This window comes from Triturus cristatus, chromosome 3_2 (assembly GCF_964204655.1).
Source record: "Triturus cristatus chromosome 3_2, aTriCri1.1, whole genome shotgun sequence".
NCBI lineage: Eukaryota > Metazoa > Chordata > Amphibia > Caudata > Salamandridae > Triturus > Triturus cristatus.
Window position 1 is genome coordinate 560079937 of NC_140584.1, and position 19378 is coordinate 560099314.

General features: G+C 48.8%; 1 protein-coding gene across 1 annotated transcript in view; it reads left to right on the forward strand.

The window, feature by feature from the left end:
- Positions 1–19378, forward strand: part of VPS13C (vacuolar protein sorting 13 homolog C) — a 2873871-nt gene that overhangs the window by 817899 nt on the left and 2036594 nt on the right. The window contains exons 28-29 of the mRNA XM_085648297.1: positions 11370–11429; positions 15333–15492. Coding sequence (XP_085504423.1) covers positions 11370–11429; positions 15333–15492 — 220 coding nt within the window. The remainder of the gene's footprint in view (positions 1–11369; positions 11430–15332; positions 15493–19378) is intronic.

Below are 19378 nucleotides of genomic sequence, written 5' to 3' on the forward strand. Positions count from 1 at the left end.
CCCTGTTCTAGGCGTTGCTGTCACGTCTTTCCAGGGCACTCAGAGTAAAAGGGAGGGAAAGAAAACAAATAGCAGACAAAACGGGTTTTAGTGTCCAAGCTCTTAGCTTATGTACACTATGTGCCACCACCAGCAGACGCCGTGTGGGGAAGGGAAGAGGTGTGCAGTGAGGGAGGGCCAGGCGATTTTCTTAACAAAAGCAACACACCGTGCCCTCTGGTTCCGCCCCTCCCCACCACCCCCACCAAAATGCTCCCCCTAATGGTACTCGCCTTGAGCCACGACCCGTGCTCTGGGCCTTGGCGTAGGGACCTGGGGTGTCCTCCCTCTCCTCTGGGCCGCCGGGTTTGATCGCAGTCTCCGCTGCCTTTGTGGTCTCCGCAGTCACTCTCTCTCTCCAGCTCCTCTGGTACTCCGCCTCCTTCTTCTGGTTTCTCCATCACCGCTGCTTACGTGTCGGTCATCCTCACTCCGCTCCTTCCACCATCGGACACACCTCCTTCTGGGTCCCACCCTCTGTTTGTTCGGGCCGGGTGACGTCATGGACACTTCCGTTTCCTTCCCCAGTGCTGCTAGACCGCCAACTGATCCGGGATATGGTTGCGTGTTCTGCCCGGTTTCTTCCCGATTCTGGCCCGTCAGGACGTCGGACTCCTCACAATCTTCTTTGATGTTTAGGAATCTAGATCTAAGGAAGGAAGTTTCAGGGTGCCCCTAAATACTAAATTTAGGGACATTACAGGTAGGTAAAGGGCAGGGACCACTGGGTCCCTGCCCTGGGGTGGGTACACCCCCTATCCTGCCCCTCTCCTGTGGGAGGAGGGCAGTGGCCTAGTCCTGATTTGGCAGGGCTCCCCATATTCAAGATGGCGAGAGCCCGGAGATGTGCTTCCTCGCCTCCCCCACCTGAAGGGTGGGGTTGGCAGAGGCTGGCACACCCCCTGTCCTTCCTTGGGGTTTCTAGCCAGTCTTCACGCCAGAGTGGGGGTTTAGAACCGGTAGGGGTCAGTTGCTGAGTCCAGCAAGTGGCCTGGAGAAGCTCACAAAAGCGGCATGCCTTTGAAGCTTCCCCTGCCTATCCTGGGGGAGGAGACCTAGCACATCGCCCAGGATGTGCATTGTTGCAGGCCCAGGAAAGCGGATGGCTCTCTACCCAGGTGTCCAGCAATGTGTCTGCTGAGTGGCAGCCTAGGCAGCCCCTCAGACAAGACGTGGATGGTAGGTTAGGTTCAGGGGGCATCTCTAAGATGCCCTCTGTCGTGCATTGTACATTAAATCCTGCACCGGCATCAGTTTGGGTTTAATGTGCTGAGAAGATTGATACCAAACTTCAGTCTTCAGTGGAGCCATCATGGTGCTGTGGAGTTTGTGTTGACGATCTCCCAGCACCATATACTCTTAAAGGACAGCACTGCATGTACAGTGCCCAGGAATGGACCTGGGTACTGTAGGGGCACAGGGCTCATGCACCTGTATCCACACCTCTGGCATAGGACACCCAGCTAGAGGGGTGGCTGATGTATGCCAGGGCAGTGTGTGTTGTGGGCATGGCACACAGGGATGTGTGCCATGTCGACTCTGTTTTGTTCTGTGCCAAGACACTCAGCCTGCAAGGGCAGTGTGTGTGTGTCAGGGTACAGGGCCTCTAAGGGTGGCTCAATAAGTGCTGCAGCCCTTAGGGGCCTTCCCTGGTCACAAGGCCCTTGGTACCTAGGGTACCATTTACCAGGGGCTGACATGTGGCCAGGGTTTGCCAATTTGGGTTTAGGTTTCAGCAAAGTTTTTAGGGAAGGAACATAGGCCCTGGGTACCTGATTGACAGGAGCCCCAGGCGCACACAAAGTACATTCAGCAATTCAGCAAAAAGTGGGGGCATACCATGCAAAAAAAAAGATGGCACTTTCTCACAACTGGAAAAAGGGGCAAGCCCCGGGTAAGCCCCCCTGCTGGCCTCCCAGACGGGCCAGTTATACCTTACCGCTCAGTGTATGGTCGGTGGGCAAAAGATAGCAGACAGTCAGCGGCACACTGTGGGCACGTCAAACTATGTGTGCATGTGCAGCTCAGCTCTCGCTTAGTCTCCTGGGCAGGCTGGACTTGTTACCTGCCGGACCCTTATTTGCAGTGGGGCCGCTGGGCATACAGCCTACTGTGCATCATTTGTGGCAGCGTGGGGGGACTCAAGTGCGTGGGAGGGAGGCAGCACTCACCAGACTCTGGAGAACCAACCCCCTCAGCTCGCAGTTTCACAGCTTGCGAGGGAGATGTCCGGGGTCTCGATCCAACTCCGGCATCGGCGGCTGGCAGCCAGCAGCAGCATGGATAGGCGAGGAGGTAGCAGTGAGCAGTGCACCTCCAGGAGTCCGCCGAGAGTGGAACAACCTTCACAACATCATGGCCAGACTTTCTGACTCTCAGATCGCCCCCGATGGCAGTGGGATCGCCTGCACCCTCGGAATTGCTATTCCTGTAGCCTTCATCAGTAAGTTCTTTTAATGTCTCTTTACAGTTTTGCTTTAGCAAGTTTTACTAGTTTAGAGGGTGGATAGCCAGGGTACTGCTCACACAAAAGTTTCCAGTTCCAGCCTGACACCTGGGAAATTCAAAGGTAAGGAATCTGCATCTAGATATTGTCTCTACCAGAAAATGCGTTGCCGAAAGTAAGTAACTTTATCGATTATGCAAAAGCTGGACTGAACCTCAGTGCATTTTACCATAGAGAAATAATGTGCAAAGTTTGTCTTTCTGTACTTGTCACACAAGTGAACGCTAAAGGCAAGACAGAAGGAGTTGTAACATAAGTAATGTTTGTTATTAGATCACTGTGCTCCAGCATGAAAAAGCAAAGAAGGAGAAAACTGTTTTTTCAATTCATAAAAGGTAACTGGTTGTATAAAGCTAATTGGTAGAAATTTGGCAGAGTTACAAACAATGAATAACAACTCAATCAGCATTTTTAGAGTGAGGCACTGTCTCCCCTGGAGGTACTCGGGCGCTAGAGAGAAAGGTCTCTACCGAAAAGCCAGGCCTTAAGAAAACAGCAATAAGAGGTAAGAAACAAGCAGAAAAAGTCAAAACAGAGGGCACAAAAATGAGCTAGCAGAAAAGGCAAAACAGAGGGCAGAAACACAAGGAGAAAGGGCAAAACAGAGGGCAAAAATACAAGCAGAAAAGGCAAAACAGAGGGCTGAAAAATGAGCAGAAAAATCAAGACCGAGCAGGAGAGGGCAAAACGGAGGGCAGAAAAACGAGCAGAAAAGGCAAAACACGGCAAGAAAAGAGCAGAGGAGGCGCAATATGGAGGGCCGCAGAGGGTGGTGGACTGCGGGCAAGCTGGACAGGAGAACTGCTGCAGGGGGAGCTGTCACGATGACCTGCTCCCAACAACTGTGCTGATTGTTAAAAGCAGTTTGTGCTAGCTTGATGGGCCAACACTGGACACCAGGCTGCAATTGAAAGAGGCTCTTCCCATCATGTTGGCACATCCTGTAGGAGTCACCTTCACAGTAAGCATCTAAGGAGACAAACAACAAATTTGGTTAAAGGCTGTTCCGATGTAAAAACACTAAAAGGCAAATAGGTGGTCATAAAATGGTCAGGCTCACAGTTGAGTTCTGCACAAAATGTCAAAAGAAGCCTACTGGCCTTAATATAATTGAAAACATTTGTTGGTTTCTGTGTACAATGCATGTATGAAATTAAACATTAAATCTATAAGATTGGGTGTATTTTTCAGATGTAAAATTGTCACTTATGCATTGCAATTTAAGCACTCCATAAGAGGTGGAATGACCAGCTAGTAGCATGTGGTGAGATAGGAATACACCTCAGAGCTCATTGTTGCACCCTCTCTTTCTATATTTATGACAGTCGCCAGTAGGTAGTTTTAGTTAAGACCATGTTTCTATAGAAAAAGCGTTTTTTGACTTTCCTATATCTTTGTATCGTTTAACAAATCTTAACAAACTTTTCCCAGAAAAGTGTCAGTGAGTCTTGTTTCGTGGTGATCCGTCAAGTGGGGGATGAGAAAAAGAGGAGGGGGTAAAAAAAAATACGATTTTCCATTTTAATTCCCATAGGAGCGTTGTACACGACTACAACCAAAACTGCTGTTCTGAATTACACCAAATTTGTCAGGAAGGTAAATTTTGGTTCGCAGATCACGCTTTCAGTTATCTAATGTAAATCCGTTCAGTAGTTGTTGAGAATTTTAAGAGAAAGCGAATAAGGATATCTGAACAGAGCCTAAGCACAGAGCTCATGGTGAGATCTGATTGGCTGCCAGCACTTCAACCAGGAAGTGTTGGCATCCATCTTGAGACTCTGCTTCATCCGAGTCTCACAATAAACATTTTAAAAAAGAAAACAGGGTAGGAATACCCTGACCCCCTACATGTGGTGGTGGGGCCCAAAATTACTTTTTTCTAAAAAAAAAATGTGGCAGCGAAAAAGCGACAGCTGTAAATCCGCTGTAAAAAAATGAAACGCTGGCTTCCAAGCATGTTTTGAATACAGCCCTCAGGTTGGCCAGTACCCGGGGGCATTTTCTTAAAAGAGGGTGGTGCACAAGGGCCCCTTCCTGTGGCTAATTGTTCCCCAGACACCACCACCTCCACGGGGCTTTATTGATAAGAGGGAGGGGGCGTAATGGGCCCCCCTCTACCAGTTCTATAAGCCTCAGGGACCACCACCTCCCTGATGCTAAAGAAAGACTGATGGGGGGGCTGCATGAATCCCCCTAAAACGTCGGGGACCACCACCTCTTCGGGGACAAATATTAGAAACAAATGGAGAGGGGTTCCCTCTCCCGGGCCATGTATGGCCCCGGGGACCACCACCTCCCCGGGGCTGGCCTGTGCAGATCAAAGCAAGGGGGTCATGCACCCCTCCTCCTGGAACCAATCATGGCACTGGGGACCGTCACCCACAGGGCCGGCTCCTGCTATGTCCCGGGGTCCCCACCCCTGGGACATAGCTCTATGCTCTCACTTGGCGGGAACTTTACAAGCTCCCGCTAAGTCAGAGCAAACACAAATTCCGCTCTCAGCAGGAGAGAGCTGTGAGACCTCTCCTGCTTGCTGGGAGTGGAGTTTTTTGTCTGTTTCCCTGCCTGCTGTCAAGCATTCGTGGAAACAGACGAAATGATTGCTCTGACAGGGAGCTGCATGTTTAGCAGCTCCCTGTCTATGAAACCAATGCCGGCTTCCACAGGAGGCAGGGACCCGGCTGGAACTGTGGGGACCTTGAGGCTCCACCCCCTCCTGCCGCTGTCCCATTAGGAAAAGACGGTAAAGAGGCAAAATAAAGGTCAGAAACAAGCAGAAAGAGGCAGAATAGAGGTCGGCAATGAGCAGAAAGAGGCAAAATAGAGGTCTGCAATGAGCAGAAAGAGGCAAAATAAAAGTGAGAAGCGAGCAGAAGGAGGCAATATAAAGGTAAGCAAAGAGCAGAAAGAGGCAAAATAAAGGTGGAAAACGAGCAGAAAGAGGCAGAATAAAGGTTAGCAATGATCAGAAAGGGGCAAAATAAAGGTGAGAAACGAGCAGGAAAAGGCAGAATAAAGGTCAGAAGTGAGCAGAAAAAAGGCATAAAACTAGGGGTGGGCGGTAATCTCCGCTCTGCCTGAGGACTTTGCAGAGTCTTGCCACTCCATGCTCTGCTTGGAATACGGAGTTTACAACCAGTTGTGTGCCAGGAGAGAGTGATTGAGAAAGGGGGCGTGGCCTCCGACTTGGTTTCTGCAGTTTCACTGTGGGGGACTTGCTTGTGCCAGCAATAGGGGTTCTTGGCCGCAATGACCCTCAGCCGCCAAGGGTACTTCATCCCCCAATGAGTAGTGCGCCAGGAGGCCCTGATGCAAAGTGGTTGAAAAAGAGGGCGAGGCCTCCAACAAAGTCTCAGCAGTCCTGCTGTGGGGAACTTAATTGTCGCAACAATAGGTGTTATTGGCCCCCAACGACCCTCAGCAGCCAAGGGTAATTCATCCCCCAACCATTAGTGTGGCAGGAGTCTAATTTCCAGAGCGGTTGAGAAAGAGAACAGGGCCTCCGAGGTCTCAACAACCCTCATCAACCAAGGGGACTTTATTAGGGGTGGCCAAACTATACTCTGCCCGCTCACGGAACGATGCGGAATTTGGCAAAGTTTTTCGGTAACTCTGTGGAATTCTGCAGAGTGAAACTCCATGATCTTCACCCAGGCCTACAGAAAAAGAGCAGAAAATGCGCAGAACCCACTCAGCCACTCAGACACTCTCACAGCCACTCACAGACCCATTCAGTCATGCACCCACTCACAGACTAACTCAGACATGTACACCCATTCACATAGTCAGATACTCATGTACCCACTTACAGAATAACTCGTACTCTCTCTGACCCACAGATCTACGCAGAGACTTGCGCATGACTCCCAGACCCTCTGAGTCTGATATACCCACTCGCAGACCCACTCAAACACTCCTATACTCTCTTACAGCCCCACTCATACTCTCACACCTATTTACATACTCAGACACTCATACACCCACTGAAAGCCTTATGCACCCACTCACACACCCACTGTCAAAGTTTAGTGGTTACAGTTAGGAAATAAAATTTAACAAGACGTTAGAAATTCACTGAAAAAACTAAAGGTTCCAGGGACGTTATAGGTAGGCTCAGATTTCACTTGTCTTAAACCAGTGACATTCAGCATTTATAGTTACCCTAGCTAACTATAACTTCTGCCCCCGCAATGTATTGCTTTGACCTCACATATTACATCACTCATGACATCACTGATGACGGGCAACCAGAAATTCCTTACCAGCCACCCTATGCCCAAACGTTTGGTGGTCCAGGCTTCTACCTCACAGGGTGGTATTCCCTCCGCACCCTTTGACAGGGAGTCCAATAGACTGGATATTTGGGGCATGAAGATTTTTTTCTTCCAGTAGCCTAGCATTACGGTCGATGAACACTGCATGCCTATTGGGCCATTGCTCCCACTCCTTGTAGGAAACAGTTGTGCAGGTGCTGCCACAGGTCCTGAAGGAGCCCCGGGCCATTCTCTTCCAAGCGGTATCAGACGGGAGATATGCGGCAAAGTTCACTATTCGTTGTGGGCTTGACACCACCGACTCGCTGGGCAGAATAATGTCATCAAAAGTGGCTGTTCTACGTCACGCCTGGCTCAGAAACTCTGCCTTTTCTGGGAGTGTTCAGGCTTCCATTATGGACATGCCCTTTGATGGCACCTGTCCCTTTGGAGACCAGGTAGACATGGCTCTGGAGCACTTTAAGGAATCGCGGGCTACAGCCATGTCCTTCGGCCTCTCAGTGCCCTCCCATCCCCGTCTGCTTTTTGCCCCTTTCGTGGCCACAGAAGAGGCTTTCAGCCACACCAGCCAGTGGTGGCTCCTCCGCTAAGGCGGAGGATCATTGACCTACTGAAAAAAAATAAAAATAAAACGATAATTATTGGTATTATCATTTTATTTTTCCTTTATACTTCAGTGGCTCTTAGGTGGGTCTGGTAGAGTAGGGAGAGGAGGAGTGGTTTTCACTCCTGAAGTCAATCAATCAATCAGGGGATTGTAAGCGCACTACTCACCTGTGAGGGTCTCAAGGTGCTGGGGAGGGGATGGGGGAGTCAGCATGTCCATTTAGCCGAAGAGCCAGGTCTCGAGGGACTTCTTGAAGGTGTTCAGGGAGGGGGCGTCTGATGCCCTCTCAGGCCACCCCAAGCAGACCTGCGCACTTTGCATGTTCACCACCAAGCTGCATTACACAGCCTGGTGAGGAACATGTAAACCCTCCCAGTCCCCGCCTAAGCGCCGATCCACGGCATTCAGACCAAATCACAACGCTGCATTGCAGCGTTGCGATTGGCTATGGGGAGGCTGGGAGGGAGGGTGCTTCCTGCTGCTGGCTGGGAGTGCAGGAAGATGTCAGAGGGAAGGAGGACGAAGGAGAGGCGGTTGCCATTTCAGGTAAGTGTTTTTTTGTTTGTTTAGGTTTTCTTTTTTTGTCCACTCCCCTTCTCGGCCCCCGCCCGGGTCTGGTAGCATCCGCTACTGATGCCAGCCATATTCCATCCACAAGACCATGCAAGTTCAGCAACCTCTGCGTGGTCGTGGGTGTGGCTCCTTTTGACCCCGTGGGTCTAGCAACCAGAGGTCCAGTCAGTCCACTCCTCCCCCTGCAGCCCCTAAACCTTTCTAGTCCAGCCCTTTAAGATCATGGGCGGCCGGTTGGTGCCAGGATCAGCCATCTCCTCCACCACTGGCAAAACATCACTTTAGACAAGTAGGTTCTTCAGATAGTCTGACGAAGCTACTCCCTCCCCCCCAAGCATCCGACTTATGGATGGATGACCATCTGAAATTGCTGCAGGAGAAAGTCAGGACTCTCTTGGCCAAGGTATCCATAGAGAGGGTTCCGATGTTGGCTGTGGTTACTATTCCCTCTACTTTCTGGTCCCGAAAAAAGACAAGGACCTTCATCCTATTCTAGATCTGCGAGCTCTCAACTACTTCCTCAAAAAGGAGAAGTTCAAAATGCTCACTCTGGCTCAGGTCTTTTCTGCCCTAGACCCTGGACACTGGATGGTGGCTTTAGACTTGCAGGTCGCCTATTTTCCCATTCCTGTCCTGCCTGTCCATCGGCGCTACCTTCATTTTACGGTAGGTCATGAGCACTTTCAGTTCACAGTGCTCCTCCTTGGCCTTATCAGCACCCCTTGGATGTTCACCAAGGTGATGGCGGTGGTCGCAGCTCATCTGCGCAGATCCGAGATGCCAGTCTTCCACTACCTCGATGACTGGCTGTTGAAGGCAAGCTCGCCCCAGACTGTCCTCTCCCACCTCCAGACTATGGCAAATCTCCTGCTTTCACTGGCATTCAATATCAACGTATCGATGTCACACCTGACTTCCGCTCAGACGTTCCTTTTCATCTGAGCTGTTCTAGACACAGTGCGGTTTCGGGCCTATCCTCCCGAGCAGCGAGTTCTGGATATTCAGGCTATGATACCGATGTTTCAGAATCTATCCTGAATTTCGGTGAGAATAACTCTGAGGCTGCTGGGCCTCATGACATCCTGCATCCTGCTTGTGGCACATGCCAGATGGCATATGCAGGCTCTGCAGTGGGACCTGAAGTTCCAGTGGGCACAGCATCAAGGGAATCTCTCCAACATGGTCTAGGTCTCGGGATGAACTACAAAGGACCTGCAGTGGTTGCTAACAAACCACGATTGGGTCAGAGGCCGGTCCCTTGCCCTTCCCCAACCAGATCACTCACTAGTGACAGATGCATCACTCCTTGGATGGGGTGGCCGTCTGGGAGAGGTGGAGATCAGAGGACTCTTTTTTTTTTTTTTTTTTTTTTTTTCCTTGCGGAATCCAGACTCCACATCAACTTGCTGGAGCTCCAAGTGATTCGCTTGTAATTGAATGCTGAAATAGAGGGAAATTTGCTTCAGGTTTTCACGGACATCACCACCGCCATGTGGTACTGTAACAAACAGGACTGGGTGGGACCCTGGACCCTTTGTCAGGAGGCCCTGAATCTCTGGGCATGGCTCGAACAGCAGGTTACACCCCTGGTGATTCAACACCTGGCAGGTTCTCTGTAGACCAGGGTAGACTAAGTCAGGCGTAGATGCCTAGCGGATCATGAATGGTGTCTGCATCCGGAGGTGACGCAAGGTCTCTTTCAGAAGTGGAGAGAGCCCTTGTTAGATCTGTTCACCTCTGCTGAGATTACGCATTGTGAGCGAATTTTGCTCGCTGGTGTTTCCAAGGCGACATTTGCTCAAAGACTCTTTTCGCCCGAGTGGAGCTCAGGCCTCCTGTACGCCTTTCTGTCAATATCACTCCTGTCCAGATTGCTGAAGAAGATCAGGAGTGACCGGGCCTAAGTCATTCTTGTGGCTCTGGACTGAGCACTGAGAGTCTGGTATCCTGAGGTTCTCCAACTAAGCATCGATCCTCCGATCAGGCTGCCCCTTCAGGAGGATCTTCTCTCGCATCAGCAGAGTAGGATCCTCCACCCGAACCTATCAAGTCTACGCCTTCTTGAGTGGAGATTGAGCGGCGGCAGTTGACAGTGTTAGACTTTGTTCCCGATGTCTGTGATGGAATTTCGACAGCCAGGCGTCTCTTCACCAAGACTGTACATGTCTGCCGGTGGCAGAAATTTGTAAAATATTGTACAGTACGGTCTATTGACCCTCTTTCTGCTTTTCCCTCTAAGGTTCTTCTCTTTATTTTGACCCTTGTCAAGCAGGGCTCTGCTCTGGGCACTCTTAAAGAGTACCCTTAGGCATTGTTTGCCTTTTTGAGGCTGCCAGACCAACCATCTTTATTTAAATCCCCTATTGTGAACAGTTTTCTTAAGGGGCTTTACATACGGTCCCACCTACCCCATTCATCATGCCTCAGTGGGGCCATAATTTGGTTCTCACCTTCCTGATGTGCGCCCTATTCGAACCTCTGCACAATTGGCCCCTCTGGCTGCTTTTCATCAAAACATGCTTTTTAGTGGCAATAACTGCTGCCAGAAGGGTGAGTGAATTGCAGGCTCTGTCATCCAAGCCTCCTTACCTGACCATCATCTCTGATAAAATGTGTGGTGTTCCTGTCCTTGACATTTGCAGGCAGCAACGTGGGTGTCCCTGTACACGTACGCTAAGCACTACTGCCTGGGCAGTCAAGTCTGCTGGGATGACCTTTTTGGCCGCTCTGTCATGCAGGACTTCCTGGTCTAACCTTGTCTGCAATACCTCCTGTGGGGATGGTATTGTTTGGGTATCTATTCCAAGGTAAGGAATCTGCGGCTAGATGTCTCTATCAGTTGGACAAGTTACTTACCTTTGGTAGCGCCTTATCTGGTAGAGACATAAGCTGCACATTCCTTACTTACCAACCCACCCATCCTCCTTGCACTGCGGACAGATTTTTAGAGACAGTGCTGATCCCTTTCAAGGTCCTAGTTGTTCTACACACATCACTGTCAGTGCATTTCATGGCTCTGCACTCCTGAGGGGAAAAATCGTGAAGAGTAACTGACATCAGCATGCCGAGGTGGCGCTTATAAAGGTGACGCAGATGCCACTCCTGGCCCGATCGACTCCAACTGCCGGCATGCAAGCGTATTGCTCGAGCAAAAGTCTTCTGAATCCAGCCTGCTGCCTGGGATATTCTGAGGTAAGGAATCTGCTGCTAGATTATGTCTCTACCAGATAAGGCGTTACCTATGGTAAGTAGCTTGTCTGTCAAATTACGAACTGCTCACTTAAGTGCAAACTGAAAATGAAGCATACACATATACTTGAACTTGGTTTGTAATTCTTTTTTTTTTTTATTATTTTCCCATTTGTATTAGGCTGATAAAAATGGTCCATGTTTTCAGACAGATTTTGACAACACTGAGCAAACAGTTAAGGTAAGTGTCTGAACACTGCTTCCACCAAAAAGTACTAAGCTTCTGTGGATTTCTGTTGGTTTAGGTATTTTGCTTTGTAAATGCTCATTCAATCATTAGTGGATGCCTTTAATTCATTGCAGTTGCCTGCCATTGTATACATACACAAGTTGTTGCCTCTTAGGACAATGTTTCTGCAGTGTATGAAATAGCCAAGCTAGTTGTAATTACCCTTCCAGATCACATTAAAAAACCGGTTCCCGAATACTGATCTGGATGCCTCTAACCCAATGTGACTTAAACTTGACTGACACAGTGACCCATGGTGTGACCACATTGATTACCATCAGCGGGCATGCCTGGATGTGCTCCAGCTTTCTTTCTAGGGCCATGGAGGTTGCCCTAATGAGCATACGTTCGGACAGGGAGTGTCTTTTTGGTGAAAAGATGTCCTCCTTAATTGAGCAGTTTAACAATGTCTTCCTGATCAAAAAAAGTTGTCAATTTTGTGGCTTCCTTAGGTTACAGCCTTCCCAACACTTGACCCTTCCAAGCAGGACCAGATCCTGCAAAACCCCATTTTGTATTAGGACTGTACCTAATAGATGGCAACAACAGCAGCTACAGTCCCACCCTATCTTCTACTGGGTCTGCTGCTTTAAATCTACCTCTCCCAATGTTTCCATAAAGGGGGAGGATTTAAATTTTTTCAGGCCAATTAGAAGTCCATTACAATGGATGTATAGGTGTTTCAGCTTGTTAGCAAAGGCTATGCCCTCCCTTTTCTCCCCTGGACCATCTTCTTTCTGCAAGGAAATGCACAGTGACTCATGCCTTGATCTTAGCAGCGGAAGTTCTTGCCCTGTTGCACAAGTGAGCTATGTAAGTGGTACCTTAGAAGAGAGGGGCACGGAATCGTATTGCTTTTACTTCTTGGTGCCCCAGAAGGACCAACGTCCCAGATCAATTCTTAACATGAGACTCTCAAATACTTTGTCAGGATCATTTCAAAATGCTGTCCCTGAATCAGGTCCACATGGCTGTGAATACACAAGATTGGATGTAACACTACATCTCCAGGATGCCTATTTCCATTTGCAGATCTTCCCAGCTCAAAGGCATTATCTCTGGTTCAAAGTGGGGTACGAACTCTATCAATCAATGGTTCAAATAATTGGTTTTAGGACTTCTCCCTAAGTCTTCACCAATGTGCTGGTTCTGGTGGCTTAGATAATTGGCTTTTGAAGATATGTTGCTCATGTTGATCTCAAACCATCTGGAGCACACCCTGACCTTGCGTATCACTTGGGCTTTTCCATCAACCAGCAGAAGTCTCACCTTGTCCTAATTCAGTGGCAGAGTGGGAGTTATCCAGGATACAACCTGCATGTTAACTTGTCCTCTTTCTCAGAGGATCTCTGATATTCATAGTATGGTTCCTATGATAGAGGGCAAGATACCTATATTAGAGGACCTGAATCCAATTCCTTTTCTGCAGGCCCATTCTATGTTGAGCTTAGCTGAATCCTGCTAGTGTTGCATGCCTAATTGCAGATGAGGTCCCTTCATTGGTGCCTATGGAGGCATTCTATAATCTCTTTGCTCGTGGAGATCGTCTGCTCTCTCTTCCACTGGTGGATGTGCCTCTCTAACCTCAGTGACTCGTCCCTTCTGTCTTCTAAATGGGCAAGCCACTTATGTTAAGAAAATATACTCATTATGTTGGGGGGCTCATTTGAGGGTGATGGTGGTGCAAGGCCATTGATCCCCATATAATCAGCGCGCACACATCAATGCACTAGGACTGGCAGAACTGAGGGTAATTCGCTTAGCTCAAAAGGCATTTCTTCCTTCCATCATGGTGCATGTTGTACACATTCTGCCACATCCATTACAACAGCCAAAAAGATGTACTGACTTATCGAGCTCAGTCATTGGTGGCCTTTCATTTGTTGCAGTCTTCTCTGCAGTACGGTATTTTCCTTAGTGGAAGTTCATCTGGCAGGTACTCTGAATGTGAGGTTGAATGCTTTAAGTTGTTTATCACTGGAGGAACAGAAACTGGAGCTCCATCCCCACACATTCCAAACGGGATGCAAATGCCTACACCATTTTGCCAAGGTTCTGAACAGCAAATGCCCTTTATTCAATGTGAAACATTTCCTACCACATGGTCTACTGGGGAATGCCCTCCTACTCTCTTGGTAGAAAGTCTGCTTTATGTGTTCCCTTTGAGTCCTCTGTTTTGAGTGTCCTGCAGAAGGTACGGGAAGGTTAAGTGCCACTGATTCTCATTGCCCAGAATTGGATGAGGTGGTTTTAGTACACCAGTCTGTTGAACTATGCATGTAGCCTCCTTTTCTTCTTCCACACAGAAATGATTAGCTTTTACAGCAGGATGATCCGGTTCTCCACTCTAGTTCTCAGATGTGTTGTCTACACGCATGGAGATTGAGTGGTGTCAATTAGTATCCTTCTGCTAGAGGAACCTGTCTGACAAATCAGTCTATTAAGGCCGCTTGATTAAATGTGTTTTAGTGTGAGACTGCATGTTTAAAGCCCCTTCTAAACTCAAATTTTTTATGTTCTGCATCTTTCACTTTATCTTTCTTAGCTAGGCTGGGCATTTTCTACTCAAAATGTTTATTTAGCTGCATTACATTCATTTATATGCATTCAAGAACATCCTTTTTATTCAGATAGTCTTTAGTGGCATGACTTGTTAAAGGTCTATCATATGTTTCTGCCCACACAGTTGGACAGAAAATTAGTATTGACTTTTCTTGTGTCCTCACTGTTCGAACTGATGCACAATAGCTGTACTCTCTTTTGAGTATTTAAAACTGCCAATAGGATTGGCGAGTTGTAAACCTTAACTTTCTGGCCACCATTTACTATCTTTTATCCAGACAGACTACTTCTAACCACTTTTCTATCCTTCATGCCAAAGGTTGTGTCCTACTTCCACATGGGTCAGCCTATCGTCTTCCTTCATCTTTTCCTACTCCTTTCCCATCCATGGAAGAGGAGGGTTTACACAGGCTAGGCAAGTTGTCTCCTACCATGTTGACCACTCGAGATCTGAGCAGGTAGATAAACAGGTCTTCAGAGGTTTTGTTGGAGCTAAGAAAGGCTAAGGCATACCAACAAGCATATTATCTTGTGTTTGGGTCGCCAAGTGGATTACCCAATGGTATGCCTTACCAAAGAAAGAATTTCTTGCTGGCATTCATTCTGACTCTGATAGGACCATGAGTCAACTCATTGCTCTCACTGGGGGCATCCCTGTGACACTCAGTACAGGCTCCCAGTGAGTACTGCTTTAGGATTCTTTCATATTCATAACATGAGGAATCTAAAAAAAGAGGAACCCATAGAAATAAAACGTTACTTGTATCCAGTGATTATATTTCTAGTGGAAACTTTCTCTTCCTCCAGGCTCATCACCACCCTATTTCCTCCTTTCCCTGGATAGTGCCAATATTATTAAAAAGATTATTGTTGTTCTGATCTGTTATTGTCTGCTGTCATTAAGCTCTTTTTGGTTCCACTCTGTAGGCCTAAGTTGGCTGGAGATAAGTTTAAGGAACTGACATTAGTATTTAAGGTGGGGCCTTTAATAGCCAATGTTTTCACATCCTAGATAGTCAGAGCTGTGATTGGTATCATGAGGCACCACCTTGTGGTGCCAGACAACTGTTGATGTGGGGAGGTTTCTGGATCTCTTCTGGGGCATGGGAATCATCCCAAGATGAGCAATTGGCTGGCCTATATAGCCTCTACCAAAAAGGTGGTTAGCAGAGGTAAGTAACTTTTTCTTGGGGTGCACAGTAAACTTCTCTAAAAATCAAGTTAGAAGCTGCACTCAAACATCAAAAAGAAAACTACCACCGTATTTATATTTATAAATGTATTTTTTAATAGGTAGCCTTTTCATCCTTGGATCTGCTGCTGCACACAGAAGCCTTGCTGTCTACTATAAATTTCTTAACATCTGCTTTACCATCAATTGATCAAACTTCTATTGATGTTGATAAACAGAAAGCAACTCATAAGCCAGATAAAGGAATTTCCGCAAAGAAAGGTACAGTCAATGTCTGCATTTAAAATTTGTTTATAGTTACTTTGAAAACTGAGCAGTTGGCCAGAGAATGTTTACATTATTGATTGTATCTTATTCTAGAACATAAATATAATTTCATAACGTGTATTTGTAAACATAATCAGTGATGAACAATATCCTTGAAAGATGAATAGTCAGATTATGCATTCGGGTGTCTGAAAGTAAAACAAGCATGCTTTCTAGTTCAATTAGATTTTAATGGGTGAACGTTGTTCATACAAACTAATTTCTGATGGATACATCTGCCAGTGGATGCCTCACCTTGTGAATATCCCCTGCGCCAGCAACATTCGGAAACTTTTGTAGCAGTCCATGCCGATGAGGTCGAAGACGACGTCACAGAGACACGGCTCCGCACGCGACGTCACCGGCTCCATAAAAAGACCTCGTCGGCGTGATGACGTCAGTTCCCTTTTTTCCGCGCCAACGGATTTCGGGAATCGTTGATAGTAGCTTTTCTGATACTTTGTGTATTCTTCTGGTTTTCTTCTGTTTCTCTTCGAGAAGATGTCGACAAGGAAGTCGGGTTTTAAGCCCTGTCAGGAATGTGACAAGCACATGTCGATTACAGACCCACATGAAGACTGTGTTTGGTGTCTCTCATCCGACCACGATGTGGATGATTGTTCTTGCTGCCGCAAGATGAGCTCCAAAGCTCTAAAAGAAAGGGAGGCGAAGCTTTTCATCGCCAGGATGAAGAAAGAGAAGAGAGGTAGGAGGAAGTCCAGATCGAGGTCGGCGTCTAAATCGACTTCGGGGCATGCTTCGAGAGGCAAGAAGCATAAGAAGAAGAGGAGGCATTCTTCTCGTCATCACTCTGATAAGAGTTCGGCTCCGAAGTCGCCGGCTCGGCGTCGGGGGGAATCCGTGTCTCCTTCTCCAGTCCCGACCTCACCTCCAGTTCCTTCTTCTCCAGTGGCTTCGCTGGCTCCGGCTTCATCTCCGGTTCCGGTGATATCCCCAACGCCGGCTCCATCTCCGGCTCCGGATTCATCTCCGGCTCCGTCTCTGGCCCCGGTTGAGGATCTTCCAGTCCCGGGTGAGCCTGTGACGCCGCTAGTTCCACCGTCGGCGACGGCAGGCCCGAGTCCGGTGATGCCTGACCAGTACCCTGCATTCCCTGGACCGGGTCAGGACCCCTCGCATTATCTAAAAGCGATGTATGGGGTGTTTTCGAGGGCCATGTATACCACTGGTGCACCTGCGGGTCCGATTGGTCCGATGGCTTTTAACTTGGGAGTGCCGCAGGTCTATCCTCAAGCTCCATTCATGCCGTTCTTTCAAGCGGCGCTGTCTTGGCATCTACCGGCGCCGAGGACGTCGACGCCTCTTCCCTCTTCACCGGCGCCGGCTCGACCTCGTTCGACGCCGGCTGCTCCAGCGGATCCACGTTAGACGCCGCGGCCGGCGGATTCGATCCAGAAGGGAGGCGCAGAGAGTGGTGGATGAAAGGAGGTATCTTTTGCAGGAAGCTGAAGCTGAAGAGGGAGAGTTGGTTGACTCTGATGATGTGTTTGAGGAGCTAAAGGAGGCAAGTGGGCTGGATTTGTCTCCTGAGTGGGAAATCACTCCACCATCAGATGAGCCCTCAAAGGATGCAGCGCCGTATCATGCGGTCATCTGGAAGGCTGCTGAGTTGTTAGACCTCCAGTTACCAACCACGGAGTTCAGGTCTAATATTCTTACTGAGGTGCTGCATTTGCCTACTGCAGTCTCGGAGCCTTTGTTGCCCTTTAATGAGGCCATTATCGACCCCGTATTAGAGGTATGGCGTAAACCTTTTTCAGCTCCCGCGGTCTCTAGGACAGTCGCAAGGAGGTATAGAGCAGCTCCACGGGATCCTGAGTTTTTAACATCGCACCCATCGCCTGAGAGCCTGGTGGTTCAGGCTGCTTGTTCGGGAAGATCCAAGGGTGCCTTCCCTCAGGTTCCAGGGGACAGAGAGGCCAAAAAGATGGACCAGTCGGCCAAAAAGGTCTTTTCTTCGGCCAGCATGGCTCTAAAGTCAACAAACGCGACTTGAATGGCGTTGAAGGGCGCTATATCCATGCGCTTATGGACTCAGCGAAAAAATTGGCACCAAAGTTGTCTGAGGAGGATCGGGCCGGCTTCAATGAAGTTTTTACTGATGCTCAGGCGGCTGCACGACAAGTAATTCAAAGTGGACTCGACACAGCAGACTCAGTTGCCAGAGTTAGGGGGTCTTCTGTTGCCACCAGGAGGGGTGCGTGGCTAAAGTCCTCTGCATTCTCCCAAGATGTGCAGTCGGCTTTGTTGGACCTACCATTTGATGGGTCTGGGTTGTTCGGCAAGAAGGCGGATGCCGCTCTCGAACGCTTCAAGGAGAGCAAGGCTACGGCAAGGTCGTTGGGTCTTCAATCCCAGCCAAGGGGATCTTGCAAGAAGTATAGAGGCTTCGGAAGGGCGACTTTTCGCTCTTACAGACAGACCCAGCAACAACAACAGCAAGGCTCTTTGTCCAAGGGTTACAGAGGAAGAATCAGGGGTCGCTCACGTGGCCGTCAACTCTCCTCCTCTTCCTCTTCCTCTTCAGCCCCTCCCACCACCGCAAAACAGCCCTAGATCCGACATTCTGGATCATGCTGGTCCTGTGGGGGGCCGGCTTACCCATTTTCTACAGGATTGCGAATCTGTAACTACAGATCTCTGGGTTCTGGATCTTGTAGAAAATGGGTACGCCCTTCCTTTTCGGGAATTCCCTCCAAATTACCCACCTTGTCAAGGTGCTTGCTCGGAGGACCACCGTCTTCTCCTGCAGGAGGAAGTCCTGAAGTTGTTTCAGAAGGGTGCGATAGAGGTGGTTCCAGAGCAGGAGAGGGGTCAGGGATGCTACTCCCGGTATTTCCTGATTCCGAAAAAGTACGGCAAATTGCGTCCGATATTGGACCTCAGGATCTTGAATTTTTATCTGAAGCAAGAGAAGTTCAAGATGCTCACCCTTGCGCAGGTTCTTCAAGCGCTGAATCAGGAGGACTGGATGGTGTCCATCGACTTGCAGGATGCGTATTTTCAAATCCCCATCCTGAAGTCGCACAGGAAGTATCTCCGGTTTACGGTAGGATCACAACATTATCAGTTTGCGGTCCTTCCATTTGGTCTTACTACTGCACCCCGAGTCTTCACGAAGGTGATGGCAGTGGTGGCAGCCCATCTCAGGAGGTCGGGGATTGCCATTTTCCCCTATCTGGACGACTGGCTGATCAAAGCGGAGTCGCCGGAGAAGGTGCTTCATCATCTGCAGGATACAACTCAGCTGTTGTTCAAATTGGGTTTCTCGATAAACGTGCCCAAATCTCACCTGGTGCCCTCTTAGCGCAACCTGTTCATAGGTGCGGTACTGGACACTACTGTGTGTCGAGCATTCCCTCCTCCTCAAAGGATTCTCGACATACAGGAAATGATTCCTTTATTTTGCAATGGAGCGGTCGTTCCAGTCCTGAAGGTCCTTCGCCTGCTCGGTCTGTTTGCTTCCTGCATCCTGTTGGTCAACCATGCACGCTGTCACATGAGGGCGCTCCAGTGGTCCCTCCACAAGCATTGGTATCAGCACAAAGGAGATCTCAGGGAGTCTGTGAGGATCTCCAGAGAAGCTGCAGCGGATCTATCTTGGTGGAGCGTGGAGGGCAATCTGTCCCAAGGAAAGCCCTTCCATCTACCTCCATCAGTGGCCACGGTGATAACGGATGCATCCACCTGGTGGGGTGCTCATCTGGGGGATCTGGAGATCAAGGGTCTTTGGTCTCCAGAGAAAAGGTTGCTTCACATCAACTTCTGGAGTTACGGGCGATACGTTTGGCGCTCAAGGCCTTCCTCCCTTCCCTTCGCG